Source organism: Passer montanus, unplaced genomic scaffold, assembly GCF_014805655.1.
Source record: "Passer montanus isolate IOZ18808 unplaced genomic scaffold, ASM1480565v1 scaffold9, whole genome shotgun sequence".
In the NCBI taxonomy this organism is placed as follows: domain Eukaryota; kingdom Metazoa; phylum Chordata; class Aves; order Passeriformes; family Passeridae; genus Passer; species Passer montanus.
The window spans coordinates 3,164,490-3,184,940 of NW_024374367.1; the positions used below are offsets into that span (position 1 = coordinate 3,164,490).

The following is a 20,451-nucleotide window of genomic DNA, read 5'->3' on the forward strand; positions in this document are numbered from 1 at the left end:
CCGAGTCCTTCAAGTCGCCATGGGGCTTACCAAGAAGATGACGAAGCAGGAGGTGCAGGACAGCTCCTTCACTTACATGAGCAGACACAGACGAGGCCTGCGGGATTCCCAACCTGGCACAAGGCGGGATTCCCAACCTGGCCGGCCTTTTGGACACTGCAGTTTGGACCCTTCAGACGTGTCCCGTGAGTTCTGGCTTGCTCAGCTCCCAGGCAGAGCTCCCCTCCATGGCCACAGCTGCCCTTCTGCTCCTGCTGCCCGGATGGATGGGGAGGTGGGTTCCTTGTCCACACAGCTCCTTCCACTCTGCCCCTGGCATGGTTCCTGCAGCCTCAGAGCCTGAGCAGCAGCTCCACAGCACCCTCAGGCCACCAAGAGCAAAACTTGGTAGCCCCGACAGGCTTCCAGCCAGAGAGGGTGGCTCCTCTGGTCATGCCCTGGGGTGCGGAGCCTGCGGGCAGATCCCTCCCCAGCTGGGGATCCGCTTGCACGGCTGGGACAGGCTCTGCCCAGGCCTGCGGCCCTGCACAGACCAGTGCAGGGCATTCCCACCGTCCTTCCCTGACTCCCCGTGCCACAGGGAAAAAGAGATTGATTGCGCATAATAAAATTTCTGCACAAAAGCGGTTTTTAGCTCTTTTAGAGCATCACCCGTCCCAGACAGACGGACACCACGGCAGCGTGGCCAAGGATGGGTCCCGGGAGCTGCACACAGGACGTGGGAGGGGAGCAGAGGCCATGCCCGACACTGGAGGCTGGCTGGGGGTCCCTGAGGGGCAGAACGAGTTGATCACGGTTCGGGAAGTGCCAGCCCGCTGTCACTGTCACCGCGGGGTCTCGGGCTGCAGCACGGGGCCCCAAGGGACACGGGGGGCAGAGGAGGCAGCGCCGGGGCTCTCACAACCGGTCCCGGGCGGCGGGTCCCCGGTGCGAGTGGGCGCTCCCGGGTACGAGTGCCCGGTCCCCGGTGCGAGTGCCCGCTCCCGGTGCGAGTGGCCGGTCCCCGGTGTGAGTGCCCGGTCCCCGGTGCGAGTGCCCGCTCCCGGGTACGAGTGGCCGGTCCCCGGTGCGAGTGCCCGGTCCCGGCCGAAGGGTGACGGGCACCGGGACCGGAGGGGCGGGGCCAGATGCAGGGGGCGTGACCAAAGCGTGGAGGAGGGGCTGCGGGGCGGGGCGGGCACGTGACGTCACACCGGAGGGACGGCGCGGCCGGCGGGCGGGGCGGGGCAGGGCGCGCTTCCGTCACGGGAGGCGGCGCGGCGGGGCCAATAGGAGGCGGGATCCCGCCGGCCGCAGCCAAGCCGGGCCGGGGGGCACAGGGAGGGGCGAGGAAGGGCTGCCTCGCCGGGGTCGCCGCCGTGGCGCTTTTGCTGCCCCCCTCCCCGTTCCCGTCTCGTCGATCGCCCCGTTTTGTCCCGCAGGCACCGGGCGGCGATGGGAGACCGCGGGCTCGGGCCGGTCGGCCCGGCGATGAGGAGGTGTCCAGCGACTCCGAGACAGAGAGGTGAGGGCTGCGCCTGGGGAGCGCCGCTACCGGCGCGGATACTGAGAGATGGCAGACCGGGGGATGCCGGTACCGGAGAGATGGCAGACCGGGGGATGGCTGCACCGGAGGGCGTGTGGACCGGGGGATCCTGTACCGGAGAGATGCCTGTACCGGGGGCGGTGTCGGACCGGGGGATGCCCGGACTGGGGGATCCTGTACCGGAGGGGATGCCGGACCGGGGGATCCTGTACGGGGGGATGCCGGTACCAGGGAGATGCCGGACGGGGGGATGCCGGTACCGGAGAGATGCCATACCGGGAGATCCTGTACCGGAGGGGTGTCGGACCTGGGGATGGCTGTACCGGAGAGATGTCGGACCGGGGCATCCTGTTCCGGAGGGGCTGTCGGACCGGGGGATGCCCGAACTGGGGGGATCCTGTACCGGAGGGGATGTCGGACCGGGGGATTCTGTACCGGAGAGATGCCGGTACCGGAGGGCGTGCCGGTGCCTGTGGGTGCCGGTACCGATGCTCACGCACGCGTGTCCCGCAGCCCGTTGCTGGGGCGGCGGCGGCGAGAGGCAGCGGAGGAGGAGGTGGAGGAGACGCCGCAGGAGAAGAAGCTGCGCCTGGCCAAGCAGTACCTGGAGGAGCTCCGGCAGCTCGGTAAGTGCCGCCCGCCGCCGGTGCCCCGCGGCGCAGCCCCGGGCGCTGAGCCCGACCCTGACGCTCTGTCCCGCAGAGGAGGAGCGGGCGGAGGAGGAGGAGGAGCTGGAGCCGGCGGATCTCATCGGCGACCGGCTGAAGGAGGACGTGGTGAGCGCGGCCCCTCGGGCTCCTCGGCGGCGGCAGGCTCGGTCCCCTTCCCGCGGGACCGGGACCGGGGCCGCCTGTGCTGAACGTGCCCCTTCTTCCGCAGCTGGAGCAGAGAGGCCGGCTGCAGCGCCTGGTGGCCAAAGATGTGAGTGCCCGCTGCTGGGGGTGCCAGTGCCAGCGTAGGGGACGCTAAGGCATGGCCAGCACGCTACAGCCTTCGTCCCTGGAGGAGTTGGGGGGCTGTGCTGGGGTATTCCTGTGCTGGGGGAGGGTCCTGGGCAGCCCAGCTCACATCCTGCTCTTCCTGCAGGTACAGCCTCCAGATCCAGCCAGGATCCGTGTGCTGCGGGGACACCAGCTACCCATTACCTGCCTTGTCATCTCTCCTGACGACAGATTCATTTTTTCTGCTTCCAAGGACGGCTCCCTCATCAAATGCAAGTGTTCACCTGGGGCTGTGACTGGCTGCTCCCAAGCCCAACCCCTCCAAGGACCCAGGTGTCCTCTGAGATGGCTTGGCCCCTGGCTGTTCTCGGATTGTGCATAATTCCAGGCTCTGTGGAAAGCTCATTGACGCTTTTGGGAGTGGTGGGAGGCTCCCAGAGGGTGATTGTGATGCCTTTCCTGCAGGGGAGGTGGACAGTGGGAAGAGGCTGTGCGTGGTGCCCGGGGGCAAGAAGGGCACGGAGGAGCGGCACATGGGGCACGCGTCCCAAGTCCTTTGCATGGCCATTTCGTCGGATGGCAAGTACCTGGTAAGGAGACAGGGGTGGAAAGAGGGCGTGGGGAGTGTTCTCCCTGGGTCCTGGGGGTACAGTCCCATGCCCAAATGTGCCTTGCTGGGTTAAAGCAGCCCCTGTCCCCCGCCTGGGTCAAGAACGGCTCCCTGGGACAGCCAAAACCCATGGAGTGGGAGTGGAGGCAGGGGTGGGCTGTGGGTGTCCAGGGTGCAGGTCTCAGGTGTCCCCTGCTGTCTGCCAGGCTACAGGAGACAGGAACAAGCTGATCATGATCTGGGATGCAGCCACCTGCAAGCGCCTGCACATCTTCACGGGGCACCGCGACGCCGTCTCGGTGAGCTGGGGCGTTGGGCACAGCGCTGCGGGGCCAGGCAGCTGTGTCCTGCTCGGCGTCCCTCACTGCTGTGCCCTGCCTGTCCATCTGTCCCAGGGCCTGGCCTTCCGAAAGGGCACACACCAGCTGTACAGCGCTTCCCACGACCGCTGCGTCAAGGTCTGGGACGTGGCTGAGAACGCCTACGTGGAGACCCTGTAAGAGCTGGGCAAATCCCACTGACCCTTCCGAGGGGGGCCCAGCAGCCCTGAGGTGGTGAGGGGGCAGAGGGCCCTGCTTGCCACAGCTGTTTGTCATCTCCTGCTGCAGGTTTGGACACCAGGACATCATCACGGGGCTGGACAGCCTGAGCCGGGAGTGCTGTGTGACAGCGGGGGGACGGGATGGCACCGTGCGGCTCTGGAAGATCCCTGAGGAATCACAGCTCGTGTTCTCCGGGCACCAGTACGTCTGGGGTGGAAGAGGGGGCTGCGGGCAGGTGTGTCCAGCTGGGGCAGTGCCTTGTGGGTGCCAGGAGCACCCTGGGGCTGCTGATGCCCTGCAGGATCCCAAAGCACACTTGTAACTGCTGGCACTTCGCAGGGGCTCCATCGACTGCATCCAGCTCATCAACGAGGAGCACATGGTGTCTGGTGCTGACGATGGGTGAGCACGGGGCAGGACGATGCCTGGGGGTGGGCGGGGTGCCCCCTGAGCCCCCTGACCCCTCCCATGCCCCGCAGGTCCTTAGCCCTGTGGGGGCTGACGAAGAAGAAGCCGCTGGCGCTGGCTCGGCAGGCGCACGGTGAGCAGGACGCCCAGGGCCTGCAGCAGCCCTTCTGGATCTCAGCCGTGGCTGCCCTGCGCAACAGCGACCTCCTGGCCACAGGTGGGTGGGGTGGCAGCCCGTGGGGGATGTGTCCTGCTCCGTCCCTGGGCTGGGGTGCGTGACAGGCCCCTCTCTGTGCCCCAGGGTCCCACAGCGGCAGTGTGAAGCTCTGGAAGTGCGGTGAAGGATTTCGGAAGCTGGAGCACCTCTTGGACATCCCCTTGGTATGGGCAGGGTGGGAGTTCTGGAGGTGGGCTGGAGGGTCTCTCAGCAGGGACTGCCCTTGGGCAGCAGGAGAAGCTGTGGGAGCCCTCACCCTGTCCCTTTACCCTCCAGGTGGGTTTTGTCAACAGCCTCAAGTTCTCAGCAGCTGGTGACTTCCTGGTGGCTGGCATCGGGCAGGAGCACCGGTACTGTCCCCCCTCCCTGGTGTAGCTGCCTGGGGGTGCAGCTTCCCTCCCCTCTGGGTCTTGTTGGAGGGTGACTCCCCCATCTCTCTCACCCGCAGGCTGGGACGGTGGTGGAGAATCAAAGAAGCCAAAAACAGCATCTGTATCATCCCCCTGAAGCAGAAGACCACAGCCTCTAGCCCTGAAGAGGGCTCCCCTGGCAGCTCCTAGCCCTCTGTCCCTGGAGCCACTGGAGCAGGTCCTTCTGTCCCTGGAGCAGTGCCCCACACCCTTGGTGCAGCCACCACCATGCTCAGCAGGATGTGAGTGGGGGTTGTTGTCACACGGCCCCTGATTCTGCTGCCCCCCATATCTTGATGTGGCTCTGCCCTCTGCGAGGGTCTGTTCCCTTTTCTCAGGTTTGGCTGTACCTGAGCTCTGGAACAATCCATTTTGTAAAAAAAAAACAACACCAAAACCACTTTATTTACATAAATTACAAAAAAAAAAATCACACTTTTGTTCACAGAAAAAATCTACTCTTAAAAACTCGGTTGGGCTCAAATACCTGGGTCCTGTTGCTTGCCCTGAGCCTCCAATGCCCCCCCGGGCTCTGCAGGGGCTGGGGTCAGCAGGAATTTGTCTGCCCCCACTCCTGCCCTGTCTCCCAGTCAGGGATGAGCAGCGCCACACCCAGTGAGGGAAGCGATGGGGGGAGGCTTAGGCCCAGCCCAGCCACGCTCCGTGGCTCTCCTGAGGCCAAAACCAGGAGGGAAACGTGGAAATGCAAAGCACTGGGGAAAGGGTGATGTGGTCCAAGGCTTGGCACAGGGGGTGATGGGAAAGGCATGGAACTGGGAAGCGGGTGGCTTTGGGGCGAGGGCAGCGTGTGGCACCACAGCAAGGGCGGTGCAGCGTGGATTGGTGCAAGCCGAAAGCAGGAGTGGAGATGTGGGGACAAGGGGCAGGGGATGTGCCCCCAGGTGGGTCTGCACAGGGCTCAGAGCAAGGACAAGGACAGGGTATTTGTGCCACAGCTCAGTGCGAGGTCCGTGCGATGCGCACCACGGCTCAGTGCAGGGCTGGGGGACATTCACCATGGCTCAGTGCAGGGCGTGTGGGGCACGATGGCTCAGTGCAGGTGACCAGGGGGACGTGCCGTGGCTCAGCTCAGGGAGGGGGATGCTCACCACGGCTCAGTGCAGGGTGTGGGGGACAGGGTACATGTAACGTGGCTCAGTGCAAGGGAAGGGTGACACGTACCATGACCCGACGTGTGGGATGTAGCTCGTGCTGGGGCAGGGACTGAGCCTCCCGGCTGCGCCTGGCCCCTCAGCGGGCCGTGCTGCGGGCACTGCTCTCCCTGGGGGAGCAGCGGGGGTGCTGTGTGGCAGCACCACGGCCTGGCCCCCCGTCCTTCACAAGGATGACGTTGTGGAATCCACCACCTCACGGCCGTTGCACACCGTGGGCACGTATGGCGAGGCTGAGCCTGGACAGGAGGGCAGCAGTCAGGGCTGGGGTGGGGGCTGGCAGCAGCCCTGCCCAGCATCCCATGGCAGTGGTGCCCAGCGAGTTGGGGTGGAGGGTGCCCAGGATGGCCATGTCCCCCCGTGTGCCCAGGGTGGTCATATTCCCTGGAGCTAAAGGGGAGAGTGCCTCGGGTAGTGACAGGCACCTGGGGGCAGCTGAATCCCCTGTGCTGGGGTGGAGAGTGTCCCCTCAGAGCAATGAGGGCCACCAGGAGCTGTACCCCTCTGTCAGCTGTGCTGTGTCCCTTGGGACAGAGGACAGGGAAGAGCCACTGGGGACACATCCACCATTCCCCCCTCATTTCCCACTTGGCCCTACCCCACACCCCGCTTTTCCTCAGGAACCCGTGCTGGGGTGCCCACACATGCCCCCCACCAGGAAAGGGGTGCTGTCCCCCAGCCCAGCGTGCTCACCGTGGGACTGGCTGGAGCTGGCTGCTGCCACGCTGAAGCGAGCGGTGCCCACACGGTGGCTGGCCACGTTCTTCTGCGGCTGGAAGAGGATGATGTGGAGCTTGGGGGTGAAGAGGCAGCCGAGGACCACGGTGCCGCTGAGGCTCACCGAGATGCACATGGTGGTGGTCTGGACCTGGAGACAGGGGTGGGCATCAGGTGCTCCACCCGTCAGCCCTCTGCCCCAAGCAGGGCAGGATGAAGCCCATGCTGTGGCACTGGCCAGCCCCACAGGGCACAGGCTGCACCCTGCAGGGACATTCCACCCCACACCATGTCCCTCAGTCGGGGTGGTCCTGCAGGAGACCCACGGGCAGAGTATGGACACTGCCCTGGTGGGGACAAGTTTCCCCTGCAAAGCAGGTACACCCTGAGCAGCACCCCCAGCCCTGCCAACATGCTGCTTTGTGGCACTGCCCGGGGCCAGAGCCTGCACTCCCCACCCCAGTGCCCACTCTCTCTGGGGGTGCAGGTCCTCTCTGGAAGCCCCTGACTAACTGCCCCCACCAACTCCTCAAGACCCATCAAGAATGTGTTTGGTTGTCCGTGCCAGGATGCATCCCGTGCTACCCAGGTCCTGGCACTGCTCGCCAGCCCAGGGACCAGGCTGGCCCTGGGGCTGGCATTCATGCCCTGGGGTGTGGTGTCTGCCTGAGCCAGGGGCTGTCTCCTGCTTTTGTGTCACCAGGCTGAAGGATGACTATCATTCCTCCATGATAGTCATGGCTATGGGGGATCCCTGGAGGTCTCAGGGCCACTTCCCATCCTCATCCTAGCAAAGGAGGGAAGGGGGCAGATCCTCTCTCCAGGACTCATTGCCCCATCAGCCACAGTCCTTCAGGACCCTTCACCTGGTCCTGAATTACCCCGTGCAAAGGTGACCATGACAAGTGTGTGGATGCAGACCCTTCCCCAGGCCCATACATCTCCTAATCATGGACCCTGCATGGCCCAGATCTCCAGGACCACTTAGATCAAGCCCTGTCAGAGCCCCCTCAGAGCTCCAGCTCTTACACGGTAGTCGCTGGAGGTCACGTAGAAGATGGGCAGGAAGGCCAGCCAGATGATGCAGGTCGTGTACATGGTGAACCCAATGAACTTGGCCTCGTTGAAGTTTTCGGGACATTTCCGTGTCTTGAAGGCGTAGACCGTGCAGAGGACAATCAAGAGGACATTATAGGTGAGCGAAATGAGCATGTTGGAGTCACGGTTGTTGCACTTGAGGGTGACAATGTACCTCTTGTCAGGCTCAGTCTCCTTGCCTGTGCCAGGGGTCTCCACCAGCAGCCAGATGATGACGATGATCAGCTGGCAAGAGATGAGGGCCATGCAGATGACCACCTGTGACGTCGGGCTTATGAAGCGGGGGCGCTGGACCCCCTCCTTCACCCCACTGAAGATCCTGGCGATGCGATTCGTCTTGGTCAAGAGGGCCGAGTAGCAGACGGCGAAGGACGTGCCCAGCCCCAGGCGCCGGAGCGTGCACACCCCGGTGGAGGGCTTTGCGATGAAGATGAAGGTCATGCTGTAGCACATGAGGACCCCAGTCAGCAGAATGTAGCACAGCTCTCGTCCAGAGGCCTTCACGATGGGAGTGTCGTTGTTCTTCACGAAGACTCCGATAACGAAGAGGGTGGAGATAAAGCCCAGGCAGGAGATGGTGACGGGACCAATGGCCCAGACATCTTTCCAGCGGATGTACTCTTGGGGCAGCTCGTAGCAGCCATTTAGGGTCTCGTTGGGCCAGTAGCCAAGACCGCAGTCCATGCAGGTGAACTCATCCAGCAGGTACTCGTAGGGCTGGCAGGGGATGCAGATCCAGCAGCAAATGTCTCCGGGCTGCATGCTCTTGATCTCATTTTTCTTGCAGGGGTCGCTGCACTGGGACACAGGAATGGAGGTCTCAGCCCAGGGGATGAGGCTGGTGTCGAGCACGAGCCCCTCTGCCCAGTAGCCCACTTTCTGGTACCGATAGCGCCCGTCCACGTAGTGGTAGTTGAAAATGTTGTAGCGCCCGATCCCGTCGCCGTAGCGGTCAAAGCGAACGACGCTCTCGGTGTCCGCTGGCCTGAACGGAGCTGCAGGGAGGACAAGAGGAGACAGCCACTGCCTCAGGGCAGGAGAACACTCACTCCAGGCCTCGAGGCAGGGCTCATCCAAAGGGTCATATCCCATCATGGCCACACAAAATGCCCGACCTGTTTCCTGCCTTCACTCCCATCCTTGCTGCCTATGCACATGTTAGGAGCAGGAAAGCAAAGGTGGAGAACTACCCACCTGCCTGAGAGCTTGTGAGCCCCAGCCAGCTCTGCAGGGGCAGAGGGCAGTCACATGGCTCTCAGTGACTCCTGGTAGCCAAGACACCCTCAGCCCAAGTCACAGAGGACATGCTTCTAATTCACCCCAAACTACATGGGTCCCTGATGACCCATGGGTGTCCCTCCAGTTTAATCCCCAAAATGTGAATAAATCATGATGCTTGCAAGGACCCCTGTTCTTGAGGGTCCCTGAGGCTGGGTGGGGCTGGTCCCACCCAGCTGTAGCAGGATGGAGTTGGTGGCCAGCTTCTCCATGTTTCCACTGGGGACAGAAGGCCTGGATTGCCTCCCAAGGATGATGGTGGGCTGGCTATTGGTACCTCAGGACAACCACAGCCCTGGGTGTGGGCAGGCTGAAGAAACTGGAGGGTTTTGGGTTAAATTTGAGCCTCCTTGTTTCCTATCCTCCACCCATCCCTTTCCAGTTTGGCAGCCAAACCCCATCTCCACTTTGGACTCACCATCAAAATTAACATTGAGTATAAAGTCCTTGTAAAACCTCTTGCCATTGACAGGCTTCATGGCATCACAGAGCTTGGTGGAGTTGGGGCACAATGTCCGGTGCATGTTGTGAAGAGAGTGAGCCATGGCATAGACTGCATTGACCACGAACGTGATCTTGGACTCTGGCTCAAACTTGCCTGTCTTGAGGGAGTACCGGCTACAGTCCTGCGTGTGGAAGCTGCACCTGAACTTCTGCTCCCAAAACTCCCGAAACCAGGGATTTCGGCTGTTATTGTAGGGGTGGAGGTTAAGGAAGTAGGAAGCAAACTCCTTGATGGGGTAGGCTGCCAGTTCAATGGTGATGGCTCCCTCCGCCACTGCTTCACTCCCGGCCACCACGCTCTCCAGGGCTCCCCACCCATCACTGGCCACCCACATGAAGGACACATTGACTCTCTGGGCAGCTGCCAGCAGCTCCCGGGCATCTTCACTTCGGGTGAATAGCACGACCACTCTGGCATTGGGCTTCTGCAGCAGAGCCCGGACCACTCCATCGTAGGTCTTCTTGTTCATGGAGCGCCCCACCTTCTCCGAGGTGGCGATGCAGATGTTGCGCATGCGGGCTTCTTGCTCGAAGGCCTCGATCCCCGTCTCCCCGTAGTCTCCCTCTGAGGCCACAGTGGAGACGTAGGTCCAGTTGAAGAAGCGCAGGATCTCTGCCATGGCTTTGGCTTGGTAGAAGTCTGGAGGGACAGTGCGGGCGAAGTAGTCATAGCGGGACTTGTCACTGAGCTTGGCGCTGGTGGAGGCATAGCTGATCTGCGGGATCTGGAAGAGCCTCAGCAGGTTGGCCACCTGCATGGAGGAGGGGAGATGTGAGTGCCTGAAGGGGTGGCCAGCAAGGAACGTTCCTATGGAGGGACCCTGCCCTGTACCCAGTGTTGCACGATGCTCCCAAACACAACCACTGGGCTGAGGAGCAACCCATCCCAACCCAGAGCATCCTGATCTGTGGAGGGGCTGGAGAAGAATGGATGGCACATTCACAGAGTGCCTGACACCTCAGACATGCTCATTTATCTTTCTTTTTTTTCTTTTATTTTCTTTTTCTTTTTTTAATGTTTCAAGCACTCCGCTTCAAAATTCGGGTCTGGGGAGGGCACAAGAGCAGAAAGTCTGCCATAGGTGACGTGCAGGAGATTCTCGATGGCAAGGAGAAAGCCAGGATGCCTGGCAGCCCTACAGCACGGGGCAAAAGGATTCTAGGGGCTGGGAGCCAGGGCAGAGTCCCCCACCAGGCTGGGGGATGCTGCAGAACTGGGTCAGGGGACGGGCGCCTGCGCATCCCACACCAGGGGCTCAGTGGGACTGGCACCTTCCAGCCACTCAGCAGAATCCCTTGTTAGCTTCAAAGGGGAAAAAAGTCCCACTAATGAGGCTGTTAAAACCCAGGCTCTGGGGGCAGCAAGGGGACCTCGGGTGTGCCAGCAGGGCTGCCAAGCCTGCCCACATCTCGCTGCTCCCCAGGCAGGAGACGTGGATTAATTAACGTGGACAAATGATCTTGACGACAAATTCCCCTCATGGCAAGAATGTCTCCGAGCTCAGTGATGCTGCTGCCTGTCCTCACCATGCATGGGAGCTGCCAGCCTGCCATGTCCCCCCAGTGCCCCTTGAGCTCCCCAGCTGGCCCACATTCTGCCCCTGCCTGCCCAGGGTTGGGACATGGGGACATGCTGGGTTCCCAGAAGGTGAAGGGACAAGTGCCCAGGTGGGCTGGGATGCTGCCAGTCCCAGCTTCTTCTACCCCATACCTGGGGGATGCAGGGATCCCAGGGACCAGGACACACAGTCTGGCACATGCTGGGACTCATTAAATCTCAGCAAGCATGTGGCCCACCGGCCACCCCTGTGACTCAGCTGGTCCTGCTGAGTCCTGCATCCTCAGGGGATGCCCTTCTCCCTGCTGAAACCAGCCTCCAGGTCCAGAGATGTGGTTTTGGGGACTGAGATGCACCCACCCAGGGTCCAGCCAGGTGTGAAGCTTGAGGTGCCTGTTCCTGTGGGATCACTGGGGACACAGGGGCACTTGTCCTCTGAGCACACCCTGCCTTAGCCAGGCTGAGCCCCTCAGAGGTGCATGCCCCTTGCAGCACCTCATGGGCTGCCCTTTGTGGGGGAAAGAGGGACAGAGCCCCCTCACACTGGTCTGCTCTCTCTGGCATAGTCCAGGAATGAGCTGGGCTGAGGAGCTGCACTTGCCACCTAGAACCCAGGAGAGGAATAAACACCTGTCCCCTCGTGAGTCTTGGCTCCTAATGGAGTGTTGGGGGACTCATGCAGCCCCCAAGGGGACCCCGGGCACACCCCCCACAGTCACAGAGAGATGGCTCATTCAGGTGCCCGCCTGGCACTCCCTCCCTGCTGGAGAAAGGGGCAGAGCACCACCATGAGGGATGGGCACACTTCCATGTGCCACACTAGCATTGGCATCACTGCACTGCTGCCAATGTTTTATCCCCCTCCCCCACTTCAAACCCCCAGCCCCATCTGAGCCCCTCTGGCCTGGGAGTACCTGGATGGAAACATCACTGTAGGAGCCCCCGATGACGCCGGTGATGGCAGTGGGGACATCGTCGTGGACGGCGTAGGAGCCATCGGGGCAGATGTGCTCAGAGCCATCCACCCTGGTAAGGGAGGCACGGACGAAGTCCAGGGACTGCTCCAGGGCATAGGTGTCCTTGGAACAGGTGTCGAGGATGTGAGCACCCAGCTTCACCCCCGGCAGGATGCTCCCGTCCTTGTTGATCTCGTCCAGGGCGAAGAGCATGGCCTCCAGGCGCTGGATGCCCCGGTGCTCGTTTATCTTGCCACAGTCCTCACTCCCCACTCCTTTCTCATGGACGGGGAAGAGGCCCCCGATCACCAGGTCCCCATCCATGCTGATCTCCTTCTTGCCAGCCATGCCGTGCCCAGCAGCCAGACAGGTGGCCAGGTGCATCAGCCCCAGCCAGGCGGCCAAGGGGACCGCCATGGGGTGTGCTGGTGCTGGCTGGGGGACCCACAGCACCCCGTGTCACCCGCTGCCACCCGTCAAGGTGAGGGCAGGCAGTCCCCAGGCATTGGGTGGGGGGGGGTGGCACGGCGTGGTGTCGGTGGTGTCACCCCAGCAGAGCCCTCGGCACCTGGAAAAGCAAAGGGAAAAGCTGCTGGGTCTGCAGGATGCAAGGCATGACAGGGACAGGGACAGTCAGTGCTGCACGGGAGAGCCAGGCCATGAGCCTGCCTGTGCCCCCCACCCGGGATGCCCTTAGGAAGAAATCCCCTGCAGAAAGGGAAGATGAACATGCAACAGCTCCCACAGTGGCCCAGAACCCCCAGGACACACACAAGTGACACAGATCCCAGGGCACATGGAGGGGCTCAGGGACCAGCCCCTCACAGCGCTCGCAGGGACACGCTGGCATAGGGGGGGCACAGAGCTGGCCCCTCTGGCAGCATCGGGCAGAGCAGCCTGCAGGGGGACAGCTTGACAGACCTAAGATATCATGGAGGGAGAAAGAGCCAGGGATGTCACCTGGCACAGGGAGACCAGGCTGGGCAGAGAGAGCCAAGCCAAGCCCCCGACCCACGCAGCAGCATCAGGGGAGCTGCCAGATCCCACCCTCCAGCCGAGAGCACTGCCAAAAGCAGCCAGCCAGGAGCCCACTGTGCCCACAGCCCCCAGTGCCCACAGTATTTTAACCTCCATCCCACAGCCATGGAGCTGCTGCTGCCACCAGAGCTGTCCGTGGCACCGGGCTGGAGCAGGGGCTCGCCTCTGGCTTCACCCTCACACAGCAACACGCAGGGTTCTGGCAGTCGCGGTGCTTCAGAGTCTGTTCTCTCACCACCGCCCCTTCCTTCCCTGTATACTAAATTCAGAGATTTCAGTAAAAGTAAGAGCCAGGTTTGCTGACTCCCTCTGCAGAAAGCACGGAGGCGCGGGGGAATCAAAGGCTTTTGCAGCAGGCAGGCCTTGTTTTGGCAGAAGATGCAGTCCCCTCCGAGATTGGTTGTCTTTTCCCAAATCACGGGAGAGATTTGTTTCCCATTTGAAGCTGACTGCTGAAATCCCACGGGGCTGGCATTTCAGGGACCATGGGAGAAGGAGACCCCTTGGCAGTCCAGGAGCCTCAGGCTGCTCTGGAAGGGGAAGCTGCTGATGCTGTGACTGGAACACGGCCTCTTCCACAGCCCGGCAGTGCTTGTGGGGGCACAGGGAGTGGGGGGCGATGCCAGAGAGTGCTGCCCCCCTGCAGCTCCCTGCAGCCCCTACTGAGGCAGGAGGAGGGGACCCCGTGATGCCCCCCTGCTGCTCCCAGACAGGTGGTGGCTGTGCTGGAGCAAGCAGCCAGAGCTGGCAGTGATGCCCAGGAGGATGCAGGTAGCAGTGTGGCACAGAGCATAATGGGGTGGGGTGGGGTGACACATGCCGACCTCCTCCTCTTCCTCCGGGCCCCTAAGTGCCTGTTCTCAGGTGCTGTCTGCTGCTGCTGAGTCCCCATCTGTCTCAGGGCATCTCCTACCTGACCCCCGGTGCGAAGGACTTCGGAGATGAGAGAAATAAGATGCCTTATTTCAGGAATAAATGCTGCTAAGGGGCCCGGGTTTCCTGAAGCAGGGAAGAGGCCACAGGCACATGGATCATTGATGGAGCTCGTCAGTGGCAGGCTGAGCCTGGCACAGGGGTCAGGTGGCACAGGGAACCCGTGTTCCTGTGGTCCAGGTCTTTTGGGCAGGTGACAGGACCCACCAGATGAAAGGCACCTTCAGGCCAAGCTCCTCTGAAGGGCAAACCACCACCCACCCGGCAGCGAGCCGCGATGGACAGGGAGCAGGGCTCCCGCCATTCCCGCAGCTGCTCAGCTCGACTGGTTTAGTGCCGGGGGTTTGAGAGCCCGCGGGAACCTCTGGAGAACGCCCGGGGAAGGGAAGCACCGGGCAGGGCAGAGCCAAGTCCAGCCCAGTGCGGCGGGAAGCTCCTGCCAGCCGCGGGCAGCCTCTCCGGCACCCCGAGCGGGGTGGGTGAGAAGGGGCCGTGGCTCCTCCGTGCTCGGAGCGCTGCCCACGCCGTGCCAGGAGCCCTGAGCCCTGCGACATCCCGGGGCTGTGCGACACCTGGGCCGTGTGCGAGAGCGGCCGTGCTGCGGGGGCGCAGGGACAGTGCCACCTCCCGCGGGGGTCCCAGAGGTCCCACCGCCACCGAGCTCTGCCAGGAGCCCCCGGCTCTGCCCTGCACGAGGGCTGCCAGCCCGGTACCCCCCGGGGCCGAGGCTCCCCCGGCGCTCCCGCGGCCGCCCCGCATCCCGTCCCGAGCGCGCCCAGACCCGGCTGTCCCGGCACACCCACAGCCCGCTCCAAGCCGCGGCTCTGCCCGGCCCGGGCAGCGGACCGGAGACCGGGGGAACAGCGGGCACCGGGGTCTGTCCCGCCGGGCCGGGCGGTGACCCCGCGTCCCGGGGGACATCCCCGGCCGGGGCGGCAGCGGCGGGTCCTGCCGGATCACCGGGGGTGCGAGAACCCCCCAGGCTGCTCTCCCGGAGCTCCGCGTCCTGCGCCGGGCAAGGTGAGCGGCGGGAGCAGCCCCGGTGCCCCCCCGACCGCCCGCATCCCCGGCGGATCCCGCGCCCGTGCCCGTGCTCCGCTCTCGTCCCGCAGCTCCGGGAGCCCCGGCACCGCGCACCGGTCTCCGAGCCCCGCCGTGGCGCGGCCCCGACGGCAGCGGGGTACCGCCGGTCTCGGTGCCGCTCCACCGCCGGGGCAGGCGCGCACCGAGGGCACGGCCACGGCAGCGCCGGGCGGGGACCGCAGCCCTTACCTGGGCCCGGCGGACTGTGCCGGAGCCGGTGCCAGTGCCGGTGCCGCGGCTGTCTCGGAGCTGCGGCTGCCACCGCCTCCCGCCGCCGCCTCTGACACTCCGCCAGCCCCAGCAGAGCGGAGCCGCTCCGCCCCCCGCCCGGCCCGGCCCGGCCCGGCCCCCGGCCCGGTGGGCAGCGGCACCCCCGGGGCCGCCCCGACTGCGCCCCGGCACCCGCTGAGCCGGGCAGGCACCGCCGGGCTGGGGCAAAGCCGGGGGCTACGGCCCGGTCCAGGCAGAGCTCGGGCAGGACACGGGCAGAGAAGGCAGAACACAGGCGAGACACGGCCAGGTGCAGGCAGGGGACGGTCGGACTGAGCCGGGGCACCGTCAGGATGCAGGCAGGACACGGGCAGAGAAGGCAGGACACGGGCAGAGCAGGCGGGACCAGCTCTGCACCCTGGCAGGGCACAGCTCCCCTGCTCCCCGAGCCCCCAGCTCATTCCCATACAGTGAGAGGGACCCGGTCCCAGATCAAGCTCCACAGCCACCAGCTGCTGCCCCAGCATTTGTTCCCCCCTTGCCTGGCCTGTCCCCGCTCCCCAAGGCCCTGGAGGAGTTCAGGCACCCGGCCTTACCCACTGCCCACCCACATTCCCCGCGGCCCCAGCACTCACCGGCAGCTCTCACACCCAGCTGGGGAAGGCTCTGGGCCGTACAGAGCCATGGGCAGGGCTGTGTCCCACATCACCAACTGCCCAAACTTCCTAGAGCCATTCGGCTGCCCAGGATCCTGCGGCGTTGCATCCCCAGAGCTCCATCCCTCAGAGACAAGAACGGGACAGGGGATGACACAGGGGACAAGGTGCTTCTGGGCCACTCGCCACCATGTGCCTCAGTTTCCCCTCTGCCAGCTTCTACACTTGCAGGCTGTGGGTTAAAGGCTCTGCAGTGAGTCAGACACTGCTGGACTCCCTTTCTCCCAGCAATCCTGGTTTGGGGAGGGATAACCTGGAATGTTCCCGGCAAGGTCCCCCCTGGAGCCCCACAGCAGCAGGACCCCAGACCCCAGAGGCCTCTCCTGTCAAGACTGCTGGCACAGACAGAGTGGGACACTGGGGAGAGGAGGGTGCCTGGGCTGGGGGACCTCACCAGTGCAGGGTGGACAGAGGTGAGGAGGAGGACTGGAGGTGTGTTGTGCCAAGGGATGTGGCACTGCCATGGTCCCGCTGCCCCCAGCAGAGGGGTCCTGGTTCCAGCCTCACGCACACCTGGCACTGGCTGCATTATCCCAGCTGCTGGTCCAGCGCCCATGGCAGCAGGATGATGGCAAAGCCCCTGGTGCCAGCTTCAGTGGGGTTAGGGGACAGGCACTGTCAGTATCCACTGCCTGGCTCCAATCCCCCAGGAGCCTCAGCCAAGCATAAATATTTCAGGGGGCTTGGCAGTTTTGTAATAACCAGCAACAAAGATAAACACCGGGAAGAGCAATATTTTTCCATGTGGGCTGGAGGAGTTTAATATTTTATCACTCAGAGCACAAAATATTTATGAACAATCTCATGTCAATCACTGGCTGAGGACTAATCGTGACCTTTCCAAGCCAGGGAGGACACATTCCCACCATGGAGAGACAGTCAGACCTGCCCTGGCCCTGCCACCCCCACCCCAGGTCCCAGTTTTGGGCTGCCACGTTTGACCACCAGGAAACAATTCCTGGGCTGCTGGAGGCACCAAGGGCACTCAGCAGGGACTCTGGCACCTGGCATTGCCCTGTGGCACCGTGACCATGATGTCCAGGCTGCCCCCTTGTCCCAAGCTGAGAGACAGGGAACAGGGACCACCTCAGGCAGCCCTCCCTGCCTGCATTCCACAGCAGCAGGACAGACAGATGGGATGTCAGGAAGGCACAGGGCAGGCAGCCTGGTGTCCCCTGCCACAGCAGGAGGCCCAGCAGCAGCTTTATATCTGGCTTTATACTGGTGTTACCCTCCACAGGCTCCCAGGAGGAGTGGGAATGCCACTCCCTCTAGCTCTGCCCAGCTCAGCACGGCAGCTGGGACCCTTCCTTCCCCACTTCCCCTGCAGCTTGCACAGGCTGGGGACAGACTCCGTGCCCGGGCGGGGGAAAGCCTGAGCAGCAGGGATGCAGAGCCCCTGGGCAGCTGTTTGGCTCAGCTGAGGGCCATGGGCACAGCTCCCAACCACAGCCCACTCCCCACCATGGGACAGGATGGCACAATCAGCCAAAGGACAAGTCAGCAATGCACCAGCCACCAGTGAGGAAAAGCATCCACTTTATTACAGACCCCAAAGCGCCCGTGGCAGTGCCAGGAGGACCACATTTACACAGGATGGTTCCATTGTTCAGCAAGGGGAAGAGAGGAGGGGAACAAACCCAACTGACCCTACTCACAGCTCTTTGGTGCTAGAAAACGTGGTGGTGTGGCAGAGAGAAGCTGTGGGTGAGAGGGGCACCAGCAGAGATGAGGGGGGACATCTCTGACATCCACCACCACCCCCAGACACCTGCAAAGAGTCTGCCATGTGCCTGGACACACAGACACGGCCAATACATTTCACTGTCCCCCCAGCCTGCACCTAACCCTGCACCACCAAGCACCACAGAAATCCCCCCCACCTCCCAGCACCCCCAAAAACGCTCAAACACCCTTTCTGCAAAGAGGGACAGCAGGTCCTGGGGGGAATCAGCAACCAAAATCTCTTGGCTGCAGAGGAAGGAGGTGGGAAAGGCAACTGGTTCCCAGTAAGTCAGACCCCAGTGGGAGGTGAGGCGGCCAGGTCTCTCTTCACTCCTCTCCTCTCTCAGCAGCAATGGGCTCCTTGGTCCACTTGTCTGTGACCTCCTGGCTGCCTGCGTAGCCCGCCTCGGGGCCCGGGGCTCCCTCGGCGTCGCCGGCAGCCTCCAGGTCCAGCTCCTCGAAGGAGGAGCCGCTGGCCCCCGACTCGCTGTAGCTGTGCTCGCTGCGCGTGTCCGCCTCCTCCCGGCCGCGGCTGCCCGCCAAGGGCAGCAGGATGGACGTGGCCACCGAGGTGTCTCTGCTGTCAGTCGTGGCCTCCACGCTGATGGAGCTCGTCTCGCTCATGGTGTCGACGCCTGGGATGGAGAGAGAATGGGAAAGAGTGAATGCCGTGGGAAGGAGGCAATGGTGATGGGTGCCACAGCCTTTGAAGCCTCTGAGGAATCAGGCCACAGTGGAGACCAGCTCCTGCCTCTTGTCACCTCCTCTGAGACGTGACCAGGTCAAGAATGGGCTGAGCTCAAACTGCTCCCTGAAATCAGGAACCCCCAAGTGACACAAACAAGCACCAGCTTCCAGCCACAGCCTGACCTGGCCACACCATGGCCCACAGCTGCTCCTGGTGCACACAGCAAGGACCTGGCCAGCCCTTCCTGAGGAGAATGCCTGTCTCTGGCATGGCACCAGGAATGAGACAAAGAGCAGGAAGGACTCTGTGCTGTGAGGGTGATGTGGAGCTGCAGCACTGTTTAAGCACCCAAGGGGGTGATGGTACAAGTGCGAATCCTCAGATGCTCTGCTGTCAGAAGCAGGTATGTATGTCCAGCCTCATGACAGAGCATCCTGGTGTCTTCAGCACCCGACAGGCTGCTCCCACTCCCTCCATGGCTCCCCTACAGCCAGCAGCTCTGGCAGCAGTGAAGACAGGCAGGGCAGCAGCAGGCAGGTGTCAGGGTGCCAGAGGATACGGGGATCCTTCCCAGCTCATTCTGGGCTTCTCCACATGACCTGGCTGCCAGCCACAGCCCATCTCACGACCAGGCCCCCCGGGGCTGCCCCTGCCTGCCCAGGTGGAGCCCTTGGCCCACCTCCTCCTCCCCAGATCCCTGCCTCATTAGCTCCATCGACAATACAATTAAGGAGTCGACAAGGAGAGGAACGTGGCAGATTAAGACCAGCAGCTCAGTGCTGTTGCCAGAGCAACCAGCCAGGAGACAAAACCCTCCTGTTAAACATTAATTATTGTTAATTATGACATCACAGATCCACGTGGTTTATTATGACATCACAGGTCCTCATTGTTAATTATGATATGTCTGCAAACACTGGGCAGGCTCTTCCATCATGGCCCTCCCTGCTCTATCTCCTCCCTGCCTGCCTTGCAGCAGTGGGAAGTGAATGCCAGGCTCTGTCATTTCCCAGCACCTCCATCCAGGCTGGACTGAACACCCCTCCTGAGGATCATGCCCCACACCAGGAGAGAAACCAGGAGGAGCCCACTCAGCAGCAGCACTCATGGAGGACTGGGGCTTGCCACCAACAGGGCTGGGACGTGGCAAATGGGAACCTCTTTGAGGTCATCACCAGTGGGAGAGGAGAGCCCTCTTCTCCACAGTGTCTCCTGCTGGTGCAGCTCCATCCTCAGCTGCTGGCACGGGGCTGCCTTGGGTTTCCACAGGCATTTCCAGCCTCCTACAGCTCCTGCAGCCAGGGTGCCCAAGGCTGGGCTGCTTGCTCTCCTGCAGCTGTGTGGCAGCCACTGATCTCCTGAAGGAGATTCACCAAGGAGGGAACTTTCCTTCCAAACATCCTTAAATCCTTTTTCTGAGCTGTTTTTCTTCCCAGCCTGGGCAGCTGCCAGCAGAACTGCTTGTAAATGGCAGTCCTCTGCCTCCTGAGCAGCACCATCCCACGGTCCTGCCGCTGAGTGACGGCTGCTCCGAGAGGACCCGGCACTGGCAGCAGGATGGGGGGCAGCCAGAACAGCTCCACAGACACAGTGCACCCACTGCTTCATCCCACCTGGATGGCACATGGGCTTCATCCTGGAAAGGAACCCGAGCCTTCACCCTCTCACCTTGGCAACCCTTTGGGCAGCTGGCACAAACCGAGCCCTCGGCCCCTCCCTGGGCAATGCCAGGTGACCCCTCCCAGGGAAAGGAGTTAAAAACCACTGCCCACTAACACACATTGCCTTTGCTGCAGCATCAGGGAGCACCTCGACATGGAAACTACATTTACTCTAAGTTAAAAAGGATGTTCTGCACACTGCAGCAAGGCACTCGCTGCAGGGGACAGCAGCCACTGAGTGGGCAGCAGAAAGGTGGGAGATGCTGTCCCACCTGACAGCACCTCAGCAGGGCACTGGGTCAGCAGGGAGCCTCTGGGAAGATCTGCAGGGGATGAAGGGGAGTGTGCAGACCCTGAGCCTTGAAGACAAGTTAGGGTTTGCAAGGTCTTTAGTGGTGATCTGAAAAGAAGAAATAATCTGATTTGGCCAAATTGGTGGCCTGAGGTGACATGGACATGTT

General features: G+C 62.6%; 3 protein-coding genes across 6 annotated transcripts in view; 1 reads left to right on the top strand and 2 right to left on the bottom strand.

Moving 5' to 3' along the window:
* Positions 1-19: 19 nt before the first annotated feature.
* On the top strand, positions 20-5,040 carry RRP9 (ribosomal RNA processing 9, U3 small nucleolar RNA binding protein). The gene is made up of 16 exons (XM_039734200.1): positions 20-185; positions 644-1,177; positions 1,273-1,504; positions 2,039-2,151; positions 2,228-2,301; positions 2,405-2,446; positions 2,612-2,738; positions 2,932-3,056; positions 3,283-3,375; positions 3,472-3,572; positions 3,685-3,819; positions 3,958-4,020; positions 4,098-4,243; positions 4,328-4,407; positions 4,520-4,593; positions 4,692-5,040. Exons 1-16 carry the CDS (start codon positions 20-22, stop codon positions 4,801-4,803), a joined length of 2,217 nt encoding a protein of 738 aa, XP_039590134.1. The 3' UTR covers positions 4,804-5,040.
* GRM2 (glutamate metabotropic receptor 2) lies at positions 5,024-15,292 on the bottom strand. Of its 3 annotated transcripts, XM_039695490.1 has the most exons (7): positions 15,180-15,254; positions 13,065-13,233; positions 11,895-12,504; positions 9,337-10,174; positions 7,572-8,635; positions 6,519-6,693; positions 5,991-6,064 (listed from the first exon to the last, which is right to left on the bottom strand). In XM_039695490.1, exons 3-7 carry the CDS (start codon positions 12,351-12,353, stop codon positions 5,991-5,993), a joined length of 2,610 nt encoding a protein of 869 aa, XP_039551424.1. In that variant the 5' UTR covers positions 12,354-12,504; positions 13,065-13,233; positions 15,180-15,254. The 3 variants fall into 3 exon arrangements, with proteins under 3 accessions (XP_039551422.1, XP_039551424.1, XP_039551423.1); XM_039695489.1 differs by lacking the exon at positions 13,065-13,233 and having other exon boundaries at positions 15,180-15,292; XM_039695488.1 differs by lacking the exons at positions 13,065-13,233; positions 15,180-15,254 and having other exon boundaries at positions 5,024-6,064; positions 11,895-12,353.
* A 2,143-nt stretch (positions 15,293-17,435) lies between these two features.
* TEX264 (testis expressed 264, ER-phagy receptor) overlaps positions 17,436-20,451 on the bottom strand; it is a 38,119-nt gene continuing 35,103 nt past the window's right edge. For both annotated transcript variants that reach the window (XM_039733905.1, XM_039733906.1), the window contains exon 5: positions 17,436-18,276. In XM_039733905.1, coding sequence (XP_039589839.1) covers positions 17,969-18,276 — 308 coding nt within the window. In that variant the 3' untranslated portion in view covers positions 17,436-17,968. The remainder of the gene's footprint in view (positions 18,277-20,451) is intronic.

What these genes read in the sequence shown, in the direction of transcription:
- RRP9 (XM_039734200.1), top strand. Translation starts at nt 20, where the DNA reads ATGGGGCTTACCAAGAAGATGACGAAGCAGGAGGTGCAGGACAGCTCC. An exon ending in GGACCCTTCAGACGTGTCCC is followed by an intron (nt 186 to 643) that starts GTGAGTTCTGGC and finishes TAGCTCTTTTAG; the next exon opens with AGCATCACCCGTCCCAGACA. An exon ending in ACCGGCTGAAGGAGGACGTG is followed by an intron (nt 2,302 to 2,404) that starts GTGAGCGCGGCC and finishes CTTCTTCCGCAG; the next exon opens with CTGGAGCAGAGAGGCCGGCT.
- GRM2 (XM_039695488.1), bottom strand. Translation starts at nt 12,353, where the DNA reads ATGGCGGTCCCCTTGGCCGCCTGGCTGGGGCTGATGCACCTGGCCACC. An exon ending in TGACCTCCAGCGACTACCGT is followed by an intron (nt 6,694 to 7,571) that starts GTAAGAGCTGGA and finishes CCCTGTCTCCAG; the next exon opens with GTCCAGACCACCACCATGTG. An exon ending in CAGCTCCAGCCAGTCCCACG is followed by an intron (nt 6,065 to 6,518) that starts GTGAGCACGCTG and finishes CCTCCTGTCCAG; the next exon opens with GCTCAGCCTCGCCATACGTG.